Below are 17,186 nucleotides of genomic sequence, written 5' to 3'. Positions count from 1 at the left end.
GGGCTCTGTACAGGACTCTCAAGTTCCTCCACACCAAACTGGTCCTCCATGTCTTTATGGAGCTGGCTTTGTACACGGGGGACAGTCATGGGGAACAGAAAAGGGTCTTCACCGAACTGTTACCACAAGGCTGGAAGAGCACAATTGTCTCCAATGTCTTTGTATGATGGAGGATTACCGGGACCCTTCACTGGAGACCCCTGAACTCCATCATTAGGAGATGGGTCACGTACATCTGGCCATGCAGGTAGGACCACAGAGATGAACCTTCACACATATTAACACCCGAGCTTCAGGCTGCAGTTCGGTTTTGTATTTTTTTTTTACTCGTTCTGATAATTACATATGTAAAAAGGGGACCAGGACGGGTTCTCACCTTGCCATCAGGACTGGTCTTCTTGAAGACTCTAAAAGAAAATAATCGATAAACAATAAAACGATGAGTGAGCCAATCTGGAATTTGTATGTGTGGACGATCTTCACGTTTCATGAGTCTGTGCCTACTGCTAGAAGGTTGAGGATGTTGGTGACACAAGGAACGGTTTACTATCCAGGGACTACGAAGCGTATATAGACAGGAAGTGGTGTAGATCTAATGTAAGGGCCACCTGGGTAACCCGTGTGTACTGTCCTCAGGGGTGCAGACGGGGTGCCCATCGTGAATCAAGGTCTTTAGACAATCCCCATGTCCGGGATCGCTCACACCACGATGCATGCACTCTAACACGTGCGTTTTCAAACGTTTTCAGTTGGCTGCCAATGTACCTCAACCCATGAATAAATAGGTCCCACTCGGGCTCGGTTCACACTTGGGATCCGACTTGTGGGACCCTCAAATCTCATGACATGTGAGACCCCCAAGTCGCATGATGTGAAATCCCATGTTAGTCAATGAGAGTCGTCTCTGAAGTCGCTTTAGTAAAGGTTCCTGAGCCACTTGGAGGCGACTTCCATCCCACTTGTGCCCATAGACTTTATTGGAAGTCGCCTCCTCCATCTATATCGATGTGATTTGGATCCGACATGACAGGAAGATTACCCAGCATTCCCTGAAAGTGGCTTTGGAGTTGCACTCAAAAGTCGCACTGTAAGTCATGTTGGTGGAGAGGCGGGGCGGTGGAGAGGCGGAGAGGTGGGGAGGTGGAGAGGCGGGGCAGTGGAGAGGCGGAGAGGCGGAGAGGTGGGGAGGTGGAGAGGCGGGGCAGTGGAGAGGCGGAGAGGTGGGGAGGTAGAGAGGCGGGGCAGTAGGGAGGTAGAGAGGTGGGGCAGTGGGGAGAGGCGGAGAAGTGGAGAGGCAGGGCGGTGGAGAGGCGGAGAGGTGGGGAGGTGGAGAGGCGGGGCGGTGGAGAGGTGGAGAGGTGGGGACGCGGAGAGGCGGGTCAATGGAGAGGTGGAGAGGCGGGGCGGTGGAGAGGTGGAGAGGCGGGGCGGTGGGGAGCTAGAGAGGCGGGGCGGTGGAGAGGCGGAGAGGTGGGGAGGTGGAGAGGCAGAGAGGCGGGGCGGTGGGGAGGTAGAGAGGCGGGGCGGTGGAGAGGCGGAGAGGTGGGGAGGTGGAGAGGCAGAGAGGCGGGGCAGTGGGGAGGTGGAGAGGCAGAGAGGCGGAGAGGCAGAGAGGCGGAGAGGCAGAGAGGCGGGGCGGTGGGGAGATGGAGAGGTGGAGAGGCGGAGAGGCGGGGCGGTGGGGAGATGGAGAGGTGGAGAGGCGGAGAGGCGGGGCGGTGGAGAGGCGGAGAGGCGGGGCAATGAGGTTGAACTCTCCACCTGATCCAAGTGTTACCAGAATGGGGTCCATGCTGAGCGGCTGACCTCCTGTCTTCATAATGCAGCACAGCAGAGGCTCAGTATAGGACCCAGAAGCTAGAGGAGAGCACTGTAGTAGCAATGTACTAGTGGTGTAGTACCTGTGTAGTAGTAGTGTAGAGATGTAGTAGCTGTGTAGTAGTAGTGTAGAGGTGTAGTAGCTGTGTAGTAGTGGTGCAGAGGTGTAGTAGCTGTGTAGTAGTAGTGTAGAGGTGTAGTAGCTGTGTAGTAGAGGTGTAGTAGTAGTGTAGAGGTGTAGTAGTAGTAGTAGTGTAGAGGTGTAGTAGTAGTAGTGTAGCTGTGTAGTAGTAGTGCAGAGGTGTAGTAGTAGTGCAGAGGTGTAGTAGCTGTGTAGAGGTGTAGAAGAGATGTAGTAGCAGTGTAGTAGTAGTGTAGAGGTGTAGTAGAGATGTAGTAGCAGTGTAGTAGTGTAGAGGTGTAGTAGAGGTGTAGTAGCAGTGTAGTAGTGTAGAGGTGTAGTAGCTGTGTAGAGGTGTAGTAGAGATGTAGTAGCTGTTTAGTAGTAGTATAGAGGTGTAGTAGCTGTGTAGCAGTGGTGCAGAGGTCTAGTAGTAGTGAAGAGGTGTAGTAGCAGTGTAGTAGCAGTGCAGAGGTGTAGTAGTAGTAGTGTAGAGGTGTAGTAGCAGTGTAGAGGTGTAGTAGTAGTAGTGTAGAGATGTAGTAGCTGTGTAGTAGTAGTGTAGAGGTGTAGTAGCTGTGTAGTAGTAGTGTAGAGGTGTAGTAGCTGTGTAGTAGTAGTGTAGAGGTGTAGTAGCAGTGAAGTAGTGGTGCAGAGGTGTAGTAGTAGTAGTGTAGAGGTGTAGTAGCAGTGTAGTAGTAGTGTAGAGGTGTAGTAGCTGTGTAGTAGTAGTGTAGAGGTGTAGTAGCAGTATAGTAGTGGTGCAGAGGTGTAGTAGTGGTGCAGAGGTGTAGTAGTAGTGCAGAGGTGTAGTAGCAGTGCAGAGGTGTAGTAGCAGTGTAGTAGTAGTGTAGAGGTGTAGTAGTAGTGCAGAGGTGTAGTAGCTGTGTAGAGGTGTAGTAGTGGTGCAGAGGTGTAGTAGCAGTGTAGAGGTGTAGTAGTAGTGCAGAGGTGTAGTAGCTGTGCAGAGGTGTAGTAGCAGTGTAATAGTAGTGTAGGGGTGTAGTAGTAGTGCAGAGGTGTAGTAGTAGTAGTAGTGTAGTGGTGTAGTAGTGGTGCAGAGGTGTAGTAGTAGTGCAGAGGTGTAGTAGCTGTGTTGAGGTGTAGTAGAGATGTAGTAGCTGTGTAGTAGTAGTGTAGAGGTGTAGTAGTAGTGCAGAGGTGTGGTAGTAGTAGTAGTGTAGAGGTGTAGTAGCTGTGTAGTAGTAGTGTAGAGGTGTAGTAGTAGTAGTGTAGAGGTGTAGTAGTAGTAGTGTAGAGGTGTAGTAGCAGTGTAGTAGCAGTGTAGAGGTGTAGTAGTAGTAGTGTAGAGGTGTAGTAGCAGTGTAATAGTGGTGCTGAGGTATAGTAGTAGTAGTGTAGAGATGTAGTAGCAGTGTAGTAGTAGTGTAGAGGTGTAGTAGCTGTGTAGTAGTAGTGTAGAGGTGTAGTAGCTGTGTAGTAGTAGTGTAGAGGTGTAGTAGCAGTATAGTAGTGGTGCAGAGGTGTAGTAGTGGTGCAGAGGTGTAGTAGTAGTGCAGAGGTGTAGTAGCAGTGTAGTAGTAGTGTAGAGGTGTAGTAGTAGTGCAGAGGTGTAGTAGCTGTGCAGAGGTGTAGTAGCAGTGTAATAGTAGTGTAGAGGTGTAGTAGTAGTGCAGAGGTGTAGTAGTAGTGTAGAGGTGTAGTAGCAGTGTAATAGTAGTGTAGTGGTGTAGTAGTGGTGCAGAGGTGTAGTAGTAGTGCAGAGGTGTAGTAGCTGTGTTGAGGTGTAGTAGAGATATAGTAGCTGTGTATTAGTAGTGTAGAGGTGTAGTAGTAATGCAGAGGTGTGGTAGTAGTAGTAGTGTAGAGGTGTAGTAGCTGTGTAGTAGTAGTGTAGAGGTGTAGTAGTAGTAGTGTAGAGGTGTAGTAGCTGTGTAGTAGTAGTGTAGAGGTGTAGTAGCAGTGTAGTAGTGGTGCAGAGGTGTAGTAGTGGTGCAGAGGTGTAGTAGTAGTGCAGAGGTGTAGTAGTAGTGCAGAGGTGTAGTAGCAGTGCAGAGGTGTAGTAGCAGTGTAGTAGTAGTGTAGAGGTGTAGTAGTAGTGCAGTGGTGTAGTAGCAGTGTAGAGGTGTAGTAGTAGTGTAGAGGTGTAGTAGCTGTGCAGAGGTGTAGTAGCAGTGTAGTAGTAGTGTAGAGGTGTAGTAGCAGTGTAATAGTAGTGTAGAGGTGTAGTAGCAGTGTAATAGCAGTGTAGAGGTGTAGTAGTGGTGTAGTAGTAGTAGTAGTAGTAGTGTAGTGGTGTAGTAGAGATGTAGTAGCAGTGTAGTAGTAGTGTAGTGGTGTAGTAGCTGTGTAGAGGTGTAGTAGTAGTGCAGAGGTGTAGTAGTAGTGTAGTGGTGTAGTAGCAGTGTAGTAGTAGTGTAGAGGTGTAATAGCAGTGTAGAGGTGTAGTAGTGGTGTAGTAGTAGTAGTAGTAGTAGTGTAGTGGTGTAGTAGTAGTGCAGAGGTGTAGTAGCTGTGTAGAGGTGTAGTAGAGATGTAGTAGCAGTGTAGTAGTAGTGTAGAGGTGTAGTAGCTGTGTAGAGGTGTAGTAGTAGTGCAGAGGTGTAGTAGTAGTGTAGTGGTGTAGTAGCAGTGTAGTAGTAGTGTAGAGGTGTAGTAGCTGTGTAGAGGTGTAGTAGAGATGTAGTAGCAGTGTAGTAGTAGTGTAGTAGTGGTGTAGTAGTGGTGTAGTAGTAGTGCAGAGGTGTAGTAGCTGTGTAGAGGTGTAGTAGCAGTGTAGTAGTAGTGTAGAGGTGTAGTAGTAGTGTAGAGGTGTAGTAGCAGTGTAATAGTAGTGTAGAGGTGTAGTAGTAGTGTAGTAGTGGTGTAGTAGTAGTGCAGAGGTGTAGTAGCTGTGTAGAGGTGTAGTAGAGATGTAGTAGCAGTGTAGTAGTAGTGTAGAGGTGTAGTAGTAGTGCAGAGGTGTAGTAGTAGTGTAGAGGTGTAGTAGAGATGTAGTAGCTGTGTAGTAGTGGTATCTACACAGTGATTTCCAACTTCCACCGGCATCAGCCGGGTACAATTGTGCCAAAGTGCACCCAATGAGCTGTGTCCCACCTGAGCAGCATGCCCTGCCCCCTTTTCTTGCACCCATGGCGGTCGCCTCGTCTGCCTACCCCTCAGCCCGGCCCTGCACCCGGCACATTGGTGTTCCTTCCAGTGGAGGGCGCTATTCCCTGACATGTTCTTGGTGTGAGTGATCCCCGGGGCTGTCAGGACACATGCAGTCCTTCGGATGTCAGGGACGGGGAGAAGCAGGACAGAGAAAATCGCAGATTTGGATTCCGGATCTCCCATCATTGTAATGTGGAAATCTTACTTGGAACCGTCCGCCATACTGACTCCAATCTGGGGGAGAAAACAGAAAAACGATCATTTGTAGGTCGGGGGATCCTGAAGCTCAAAGAAATACATCATTCCAGTGATTTAGCTGTAGTACTTGTTCTGCCACTAGATGTCCTCAGTTTCCGCTCCCCCAGGGATCAGGCTATACATTGTAACTTTGTAGAAGGAGGAGGAGTCATTTCCTCAGTCTCCCCTCCCCCAGTGATCAGACTGTACATTGTAACTTTGTAGAAGAGGGAGGAGTCATTTCCTCAGTCTCCTCTCCCAGTGATCAGACTGTACATTGTAACTTTGTAGAATGTCACAAGATGAAAGGCTGCAGACAGGGGCTGATCTGTGTCAGACATTTGTGAACACAGCCAGGAAGTGGGATTTATATGATATTGTATGATGGAGTAATAACAGGACCCTTCCCTGGAGACACCTGAATTTGGAAGGGGGGGGTTCACATAATTTTTGGCTAGATGGTGACACGACGGGGACATGATGACCTATTCTGTATACGATGTGTGTAGATGTCGGTTGCCTCACATTGAACGGAAATCATTTCCTGCATTTGGTCAGATAAGATCAACCCGAATTCTTTTTATTTCAGCGACTCCCCCCTCCCCCCCCCCACAGACGTCTCCATTGTAGTAGCAGGAAAACCCAAAGCGACTGAATACTAACCCTAACCCTATCCCTAACCTAACCCTAACCCTATTCCTAACCCTATAAGTCGCTGATCGCCGCCATTATTAGTATAAAAAAATTTTTTAAATCCCAGTATCTTTCCCGCCATTTGTAAATGCTACAACTTTCACGTAAACCAATTAATTTACACTTATTGGGGTTTCTTGTAGCAAAGACATGTCGCAGAATACATTCTGGCAGAAATTTATGACAAAATTTGATTTTAAAATTTATTACAGATTTAGTACAGATATCCCCCAAATGTCAGAACTAGAGATGAGCGAATTATTCAAAAATTCAGTTCGGCTGATTCGCCGAATTCGCGGAAAAAATTTGCTTCGAGTCGAATATATTCGCTGTGAATTTAACTTATAAAAGGGTTTCTAGGCTTCAGAGAGCCTTTATATTAGTGCAGAACACTGTACCTTTAATTTAAATGCCCTTGGAGTCTGCTGGGGAAGAGAAATAATACTGTCAGTCAGTATGACATGCAGATGAGTGCCGTCGATCTTAGAATCACCGCACACTTCACTCATTTGGCCAGTCACGGGGCCAAAACCAGAGTGTGGAGCCACAGTGTGGCGGTGGAGGCAGCAGCAATGGGAGGCCATACAGCACCCTATGACAAAATGGAACCCACCAGCAGTGTGAGGAGACCTGAAAGTGGCACATGGCAGAGTGTGGCGATGGAGACAGCAGGAATAGGAGGCGGTACAGGGACCCATGACACACTCTGGACCTGGCAGCAGCATGAGGAGGCGGTACAGGGGCCCATGGCAGATTACGGGCCTGGCAGCAGCATGAGGAGGCGGTACGGGGGCCCATGACAGATTACGGGCCTGGCAGCAGCATGAGGAGGCCGTACAGGGACCCATGACACACTCTGGACCTGGCAGCAGCATGAGGAGGCGGTACAGGGGCCCATGGTAGATTACGGGCCTGGCAGCAGCATGAGGAGGCGGTACGGGGGCCCATGACAGATTACGGGCCTGGCAGCAGCATGAGGAGGCCGTACAGGGACCCATGACACACTCTGGACCTGGCAGCAGCGTGGGGAGACGACTATCAAGAGTCCAATGGCAGAGTGGCGGAGAAGAAGCAGCTTCAATTGAAGGCCATACACAGGCCTAGGTTTAAAACTGGAACCCAGCAGCGTGAGCAGACGACAGAGACGCACATGGCAGAGGATGGATCTGGCAGCAGTATGAGAAGGCGGTACAGGGGCCCGTGGCACAGTGTGGTGATGGGGGCTACAGCAACTGGATGCCAGAAAGTGGCCGATAGGGCTATACACAGCATGAATATCATGACTTATTCTGAGAGTGGTTTGGAAGGATATATACAAAAAGTAATTCATCAGCTGTCCAGCCAGCGGCCTCAAAGGCGACAGATATACAAAGCAATTCCCGAGGTGTTCAGGGAGCGGCCTGAACGGCTAGGTTATTAGGTCAGTTGTGTCAGGAACTGGTGGTTTGAAATCCAGACTAATCCACGCCTGATTCATTTTCACAAACGTGAGTCTCTCCACACTTTGGGTGGACAGTCGTGTCCTCCGCGGAGTTGCAATACCTCCTGCCGCACTAAACACGCGCTCCGATGCCACGCTACTGGCCGGGCATGACAGCCTTTCAAGGGCAAATTCAGCTAGTTGGGGCCAAAGGTCAAGTTTCGTTGCCCAGTAGTCAAGGGGATTGTCTACTTCGGTTGGCAGGGTGCTGTCCAAGTAGGCCCAAGCCTGTTGTTTGAGGTCCTGCTCCAGGTCCACCTGATGCTGCTGCTGCTGCTGCGGCTGGTTAGTAGTTTCCTCACTGCGCTGGTGAAGAAAGCTACTCATCATCGACTGCAGACTGAGGCAGCCGCTGCTGGTGGAGCTGCCACTGCTCCTACCACCCCACCCCTCCCCTGCTGCCATGGCAGCGGAACGCGAGCGCACAGGGCCCACAGTGTCTGAGGATGGACGTTGGCGCAGAAAGGCAGAGACCAACTGACTACATAGGTGGTTTTTATAGTACGTTATTTTGGCCTCCCTCTCAGCAGGTGTGAAAAAGGCCACCATTTTGGAACGGTAGCAAGGGTCCAACAAGGTGGACAGCCAAAAGTCATCCCTCTGTCTGATGGTTATTATTCGGCTGTCGCTACGCAAGCAACCGAGCATGCTATGGGCCATTTGTGCCAAGGAATGCGAGGGACTCCCTGCCTCCATCTCCACAGCATACTGCCACGGTGCGTCTGGGTCCTCTGTCTCCTCCTCCTCCTCCTCTACCAGATGCTCCTGCTCCTCCACTCCTGTCCGCTGAGTGGAAAAACCACCCATTTCACTCAATAATTCCTGAGCACCAATGTCCTCCTCTACCTCCTCCTCTTCTTCCTGTCCTGCCCCCACAGGGGTCATGTGGCGTTGAGATCTGTGCGCCACGTCTACCGCACCCTGACCAGCCATTGTTAACAGCATTTGTTCCAGGACGTGCAACAGAGGAATGACGTCGTTCATCCCATAGTCCTGCCGACTCATGAATAGCGTGGCCTCCTCAAAGGGCCTGAGCAAGCGGCAGGTGTCACGCATGAGCTGCCAATGGCTGACATCGAAGTTACACAGGGGAGTACCTTTATCTGCTTGTAACATCAGGAAATCGGTGATGGCCTTTCGCTGTTCGTAAAGGCGGTCTAACATATGTAGGGTTGAATTCCACCTTGTTGCAACGTCGCAGATCAGGCGATGATGTGGAATTCCGTTCTGCCGCTGCAGCTCAAGGAGGGTGTGCTTTGCGGTGTAGGAATGGCTGAAATGCATGCAAAGTTTACGTGACATTTTAAGGATGTCTTGCAGTGGGATGGTGGATTTTAGGAACCGCTTGACAACCAGATTGAACACGTGAGCCATGCATGGCGCATGGCACAACCTTCCTTGACGCAGAGCAGACACCATGTTCTTTCCGTTGTCGGTCAACATGGTTCCGATTTTCAGTTTGCGCGGAGACAGCCATCTGTCGATTTCTCTGTTCATTACACTGAGAAGTTCCTCCCCTGTGTGACTACGTTCGCCAAGGCATACCAGGTGCAGAACAGCGTGACACCGTTGCGCCCTGCACATGTGATATGCCGGTCGGGTAATGGGACTTGACACTGGGGTGGCGGCTGAGGACACGGCGGAAGAAGAGGTGGTAGAGGCGGACATCTTTGCCGGACCAAGGACGTGCAAATGTGGAGGCAAAAGCGGCGTGACCTGTCCAAGTTGCTGGTGCGGCTGTGACGGCACCACGTTCACCCAGTGGGCCGTAAATGACATGTACTGTCCCTGACCGTAGTTACAGCTCCACACGTCGGCGCTGCCGTGCACTTTGGCAGAGACCGACATGCTCAAAGACTGGCCCACCATCTCTTCTACATGTGAATGCAGGGCTGGCACTGCCTTTTTGGCGAAGAAATGCCGGCTTGGCACTCTCCACCGCGGCGCGGCACAAGCCATCATTTCTCGGAAAGGTGCTGAGTCCACCACTTGGAAAGGGAGGGACTGCAGCACCAGCAACTTGGACAGGAGGACGTTCAGCTTTTGCACCGTCGGGTGCGTGCTCGCAAACTGTTGTCTCTTGGAAACGGATTCCAAGAAACACTGCTGACGGAATCCGTGAAGAGGAGTAGCAGGAGAAGGAGCATCTGAACGAGCGGAAGATGCCAACGAGCGACAACTCCCCTCAGCAGAGGTGTTGGAGCCTTGACTGGCTGATAGAGGGCGATTGACATCGGGTGACGGAGCAAGTAACGGAGCGGGTGATGGAGCGGGGGCTGGGGCAGGCAGAACCGCCGTATCTTTATCACGGTTTTCCCAGGCCACCAAATGGCGACGCTGCATATGCTGACGCAATGCTGTAGTCCCAACATGGGCCCCCTGGCCACGCTTGACTTTCTGGCCACATAGTCGACATACGGCTACGTTTACTTCCTCGGGCGGCTTGACGAAAAATTGCCACACCGCCGAGTAGGAAACTTTGCCCCCGATACTCCTCACTGGCTGACTGCTGCTTCCTCCGTGCACACCGGCACCACTACTGGCCGTGGTGGTAGGCTGCAGTGGAGCTGGTGCTGTACTCCGTGGCCGTTTGCCTCCACTGACACTGCTGCGACCCTGCTGCCTCCTGGGCAACCCACCGACTGTTTCGCTCGCTGCCAAGCTGGCACCCTCTTCTCCTGATGATGCGGAAGCAATAGCCTGATGACGACGAGGCTGCCAAGTGCGATCAGCCTCATCATCATCAATTAGGGTCTCCGCCTCACTACTAGCCCCCTCGGCTGCGTGTGGGTCAGGAGACAGACCTGTCTCTAGACCGGCTACCGAGCCACTCTCCTCGCCACTACTTCTTCGCCTGGCTGCTGAAGAGGCGGATGTCTCCCCCCGTTCCTGACCGCCCTCTGTTAGCTCTTCCTCACTGTACAGTGGGGCTGAGCCCACAGCATACGATACTTCACTTGGTGAGGGAACACCAAAGGACAGGGGCAGGTAGAGGACACGTGATTTCAGTGGGCTTGGTCCCGGGCCATGCCAACTAACGGTTGTGTCTGACGTACCCACCGACCGTTGGCTGTAGGTGTCAGAGGTGACCTGGGAAGAGGAAGATGACCGAGCCAACCAATCGATGACGGCAGGGTTGTCGGTGGAGACACGACCGCTGGATGACACCGGGAGCACTGGCCTCTGGCTGCGACTAGTGCTGCCTCGACCCCTTCCTCTGCTGCCACGTCTGCTCACTCCTAAAACATTGCCTCCTCTGCCACTCCTCTGCGTGTTGTCTGACATACTCTTTAATTCAACGATTCTGTGTCCCTGAGTAACAATTCTGTGTCTGTCCCTGAGTAACAATTCTGTGTCTGTCCCAGAGTAACAATTCTGTGTCCCTGAGTAATGTTTCTGTGGCCCTAAGTAACAGTTCTGTGGCCCTCAGTAACAATTCTGTGTCCCTCAGTAACAATTCTGTGTCCCTCAGTAACAATTCTGTGTCTGTCCCTGAGTAACAATTCTGTGTCTGTCCCTGAGTAACAATTCTGTGTCCCTGAGTAACATTTCTGTGGCCCTAAGTAACAGTTCTGTGGCCCTCAGTAACAATTCTGTGTCCCTGAGTAACAATTCTGTGTCCTCAGTAACAATTCTGTGTCTGTCCCTGAGTAACAATTCTGTGTCCCTCAGTAAAAATTCTGTGTCCCTCAGTAACAATTCTGTGTCCCTCAGTAACAATTCTGTGTCCCTGAGTAACAATTCTGTGTCCCTAAGTAACGTTTCTGTGGCCCTAAGTAACGGTTCTGTGGCCCTCAGTAACAAATCTGTGTCCCTCAGTAACAATTCTGTGTCCCTAAGTAAAGTTTCTGTGGCCCTAAGTAACGTTTCTGTGGCCCTAAGTAACAATTCTGTGGCCCTAAGTAATGTTTCTGAAGCCCTAAGTAACGTTTCTGTGGCCCTAAGTAACGTTTCTGTGGCCCTAAGTAACAGTTCTGTGGCCCTCAGTAACAGTTCTGTGGCCCTCAGTAACAATTCTGTGTCCCTCAGTAACAATTCTGTGTCTGTCCCTGAGTAACAATTCTGTGTCCCTAAGTAACGTTTCTGTGTCCCTAAGTAACGTTTCTGTGGCCCTAAGTAACGATTCTGTGGCCCTAAGTAACGATTCTGTGGCCCTAAGTAACGTTTCTGTAGCCCTAAGTAACGTTTCTGTGGCCCTAAGTAACGTTTCTGTAGCCCTAAGTAACGTTTCTGTGGCCCTAAGTAACGTTTCTGTGGCCCTAAGTAACGGTTCTGTGTCCCTCAGTAACAATTCTGTATCCCTCAGTAACAATTCTGTATCCCTCAGTAACAATTCTGTGTCCCTAAGTAACGTTTCTGTGTCCCTCAGTAACAATTCTGTGTCCCTCAGTAACAATTCTGTGTCTGTCCCTAAGTAACAATTCTGTGGCCCTAAGTAAAGTTTCTGTGGCCCTAAGTAACGTTTCTGTGGCCCTAAGTAACGATTCTGTGGCCCTAAGTAACGTTTCTGTGGCCCTCAGTAACAAATCTGTGTCCCTCAGTAACAATTCTGTGTCCCTCAGTAACAATTCTGTGTCTGTCCCTAAGTAACAATTCTGTGGCCCTAAGTAACGTTTCTGTGGCCCTAAGTAACGTTTCTGTGGCCCTAAGTAACGATTCTGAGGCCCTAAGTAACGTTTCTGTGGCCCTAAGTAACGTTTCTGTGGCCCTCAGTAACAAATCTGTGTCCCTCAGTAACAATTCTGTGTCTGTCCCTAAGTAACAATTCTTTGGCCCTAAGTAACGTTTCTGTGGCCCTAAGTAACGTTTCTGTGGCCCTAAGTAACGATTCTGTGGCCCTCAGTAACAAATCTGTGTCCCTCAGTAACAATTCTGTGTCTGTCCCTAAGTAACGATTCTGTGGCCCTAAGTAACGATTCTGTGGCCCTAAGTAACGTTTCTGTGGCCCTAAGTAACGTTTCTGTGTCCCTCAGTAACAATTCTGTGTCCCTCAGTAACAATTCTGTGTCTGTCACTAAGTAACAATTCTGTGGCCCTAAGTAAAGTTTCTGTGGCCCTAAGTAACGTTTCTGTGGCCCTAAGTAACGATTCTGTGGCCCTAAGTAACGTTTCTGTGGCCCTCAGTAACAAATCTGTGTCCCTCAGTAACAATTCTGTGTCCCTCAGTAACAATTCTGTGTCTGTCCCTAAGTAACAATTCTGTGGCCCTAAGTAACGTTTCTGTGGCCCTAAGTAACGTTTCTGTGGCCCTAAGTAACGATTCTGAGGCCCTAAGTAACGTTTCTGTGTCCCTCAGTAACAATTCTGTGTCTGTCCCTAAGTAACAATTCTTTGGCCCTAAGTAACGTTTCTGTGGCCCTAAGTAACGTTTCTGTGGCCCTAAGTAACGATTCTGTGGCCCTCAGTAACAAATCTGTGTCCCTCAGTAACAATTCTGTGTCTGTCCCTAAGTAACAATTCTGTGGCCCTAAGTAACATTTCTGTGGCCCTAAGTAACGATTCTGTGGCCCTCAGTAACAATTCTGTATCCCTCAGTAACAATTCTGTGTCCCTATGTAACGTTTCTGTGGCCCTAACTAACGATTCTGTGGCCCTAAGTAACGTTTCTGTGGCCCTAACTAACGTTTCTGTGGCCCTAACTCTCTCCCTGCATACAGCCAGGTCTGCCTCTGTTGAATGACTGGAGGCAAATGGAGAATTCTAAAATGGCCGCCATTTATAGCTCGACCATTACACAGTGCTGGCTGGCTGGCTGCTGATTGGCTAATGCGATCACATGTCATGAATAAATGCATTATGGGTCAGCGCGCCTTGTCTGTGCGCCTTCCCAGACATCCCCGCTCCGTCGCCGCACATGTCGCCGCCATTTTAGGAAAAATTTCGCGCATCCGAAGTCTGCTTATTTTCGGATTCGACGTGAATCTAAATTTTCCTAATATTCGAAACGAATTCCACTTCGCCTACTTCGATTCGCTCATCTCTAGTCAGGACAGTACAGATATCCCCCAAATGTCAGGACGGTACAGATATCCCCCAAATGTCAGGACAGTACAGATATCCCCCAAATGTCAGGACAGGACAGATATCCCCCAAATGTCAGGACGGTACAGATATCCCCCAAATGTCAGGACGGGACAGATATCCCCCAAATGTCAGAACAGGACAGATATCCCCCAAATGTCAGGACAGTACAGATATCCCCCAAATGTCAGAACAGGACAGATATCCCCCAAATGTCAGGACAGTACAGATATCCCCCAAATGTCAGAACGGTACAGATATCCCCCAAATGTCAGAACGGTACAGATATCCCCCAAATGTCAGAACAGGACAGATATCCCCCAAATGTCAGAACAGGACAGATATCCCCCAAATGTCAGGACAGTACAGATATCCCCCCAAATGTCAGGACGGTACAGATATCCCCCCAAATGTCAGGACGGTACAGATATCCCCCAAATGTCAGGACAGTACAGATATCCCCCAAATGTCAGGACAGTACAGATATCCCCCCAAATGTCAGGACGGTACAGATATCCCCCAAATGTCAGGACGGTACAGATATCCCCCAAATGTCAGGACAGTACAGATATCCCCCCAAATGTCAGGACGGTACAGATATCCCCCAAATGTCAGGACAGTACAGATATCCCCCCAAATGTCAGGACGGTACAGATATCCCCCCAAATGTCAGGACGGTACAGATATCCCCCAAATGTCAGGACAGTACAGATATCCCCCCAAATGTCAGGACGGTACAGATATCCCCCAAATGTCAGGACGGTACAGATATCCCCCCAAATGTCAGGACGGTACAGATATCCCCCCAAATGTCAGGACAGTACAGATATCCCCCAAATGTCAGGACGGTACAGATATCCCCCAAATGTCAGGACAGTACAGATATCCCCCAAATGTCAGAACAGGACAGATATCCCCCAAATGTCAGAACAGTACAGATATCCCCCAAATGTCAGGACGGTACAGATATCCCCCAAATGTCAGGACGGTACAGATATCCCCCAAATGACCCCTTTTTGCAGAGTAGACAGTCCGACGTACTTCATAAGAGGAATGGCGAGTTTTTTGAAGTTGTATTTTTTTGTCATAATTTTTCGGAAAATGAAAAAATTAAAGAAATTATTTTCACAATTTTTTTTTTACATATTGTCACCAGTGCAGTACAGCGTCATCATATAACTGGCATGGCGGTGATCAGGGACACTGACTGGTGACAGTATGAATAAAAATATATATATATATATATATTTTTTTTTTTTTTTTTTAATTATTTTTATTTTTGTTAATTTTTTATTACATTTTTTTTCTTTTTTTTAAGATTTTTTTTTCATATTTCACTATGACCAAAGTAGTACAATGTTACCATGTCCGCCCCTGGTACAGTGTTAGCTGTGCACATGTGAAGACCCCCAGAACACGGCCCCCGGGACTGCCAATTGCTCCGGGTTTAGGAACACAAGATGAAACGGAACAATAAAGATGAAAAGTATAAACTTCGGAAATCGATCTTTTCTGTAACATTTCCTTATTTGGACATGAACGGAGAGCGGCACATTACTTTTTGTATAACTTTATTAAACACACAGATACACACAAATAATTTTTTTTTCTTTTTTGTACATTACAAGCCCAGCTATTCTTTGGACAAAATTAATTATATTTTGTATCATTTTATTGATCTACTAATTATATTATATATCATTTTATTGATCCCCTAATTATTTATATTTTGTATCATTTTATTTATCCATTAATTATATTTTATATAAATTTTATTGATCTGCTAAATATTTATATTTTGTATCATTTTATTGATCTACTAATTATATTTTATACAATTTTATTGATCCGCTAAATATTTATCTTTTGTATCATTTAATTTATCCATTAATAATATTTTGAATCATTTTATTGATCCGCTAATTATTTTTATTTTGTATCATTTTATTGATCTGCTAAATATTTATCTTTTGTATAATTTTATTTATCCATTAATTATATTTTGAATAATTTTATTGATCCACTAATTGTATTTTGTATCATTTTATTCATCCATTATTTATATTTTGTAACATTTTATTGATGCAGTAACTATATTTTGCATCATTTTATTGATCCACTGATTATTTATATTTTTTATCATTTTATTGATCCATTAATTATATTTTGTATAATTTTATTCATCCGCTAATTATATTTTGCATCATTTTATTGAGCCAATAATTATATTTTGTATCATTTTATTGATCTACTAATTATATTTTATATCATTTTATTGATCCCCTAATTATTTATATTTTGTATCATTTTATTGATCTACTAATTATATTTTATATCATTTTATTGATCCGCTAAACATTTATATTTTGTATCATTTTATTTATCCGTTAATTATATTTTGAATCATTTTATTGATCCGCTAATTATTTATATTTTGTATCATTTTATTGATCCACTAATTATATTTTATATCATTTTATTGATCTGCTAAATATTTATCTTTTGTATCATTTTATTTATCCGTTAATTATATTTTGAATAATTTTATTGATCCACTAATTGTATTTTGTATCATTTTATTCGTCCATTAATTATATTTTGTATCATTTTATTGATCTGCTAATTGTATTTTGCATCATTTTATTGATCCACTAATTATTTATATTTTGTAACATTTTATTGATTCACTAAATATATTTTGCATCATTTTATTGAGCCAATAATTATATTTTGTATCATTTTATTGATCTGCTGATTATTTATATTTTGTATCATTTCATTCATCCATTAATTATATTTTGTATCATTTTATTGATCCTCTAATTATATTTTGTATCATTTTATTGATCCCCTAATTTTTCATATTTTCTATCATTTTATTCATCCATAATTATATTTTGTATCATTTTATAGAGCTGCTAATGATTTATATTTTGTATCATTTTATTGATCCACTAATTATATTTTATATAATTTTATTGATCCGCTGAATATTTATATTTTTTATCATTTTATTTATCCATTAATTATATTTTGAATCATTTTATTGATCCGCTAATTGTCTTTTGCATCATTTTATTGATCCACTAATTATTTATATTTTGTATCATTTTATTGACCTACTAATTATTTGTATTATTTTATTCTTCCATTAATTTATTTTGTATCATTTTATTGATCCGCTAATTATTTATATTTTGTATCATTTTATTCCTCTATAATTATGTATATTTTTTATCATTTTATTCCTCTATAATTATTTATATTTTGTATTATTTTATTCCTCTATAATTATTTATATTTTATATTATTTTATTGATCCGCTAATTATTTTATGTTTTGTATCATTTTATTTCTCTATAATTATTTATATTTTGTATCATTTTATTCCTCTATAATTATTTATATTTTGTATCATTTTATTCCTCTATAATTATTTATATCATTTTATTGATCCGCTAATTATTTATGTTTTGTATCATTTTATTTCTCTATAATTATTTATATTTTGTATCATTTTATTCCTCTATAATTATTTATGTTTTGTATCATTTTATTCCTTCATATTTATTTATATTTTGTATCATTTTATTCCCCTATAATTATTTATATTTTGTATCATTTTATTCACCTATAAATATTTATATTTTGTATCATTTTATTCCTCTATAATTATTTATATTTTATATCATTTTATTGATC

General features: G+C 45.5%; 1 protein-coding gene across 1 annotated transcript in view; it reads right to left on the bottom strand.

Annotated features, from left to right (window-relative positions):
- The window catches only part of LOC149432889 (phosphatidylinositol 3,4,5-trisphosphate 5-phosphatase 2-like), a 31,996-nt gene extending 26,721 nt beyond the window's left edge, over window positions 1–5,275 (bottom strand). The window contains exon 1 of the mRNA XM_089664832.1: window positions 5,259–5,275. Within this exon, the coding sequence (XP_089520958.1) occupies window positions 5,259–5,275 (17 nt within the window). The remainder of the gene's footprint in view (window positions 1–5,258) is intronic.
- Window positions 5,276–17,186: the final 11,911 nt, after the last annotated feature.

This window comes from Staurois parvus, unplaced genomic scaffold (genome assembly GCF_062004578.1).
Source record: "Staurois parvus isolate SC_StPar_1 unplaced genomic scaffold, SC_StPar_1.0 ptg002062l, whole genome shotgun sequence".
Classification (NCBI taxonomy): domain Eukaryota; kingdom Metazoa; phylum Chordata; class Amphibia; order Anura; family Ranidae; genus Staurois; species Staurois parvus.
The sequence above is the reverse complement of the archived record's forward strand: the minus strand, read 5'-3'. Positions and strand labels throughout refer to the sequence as shown.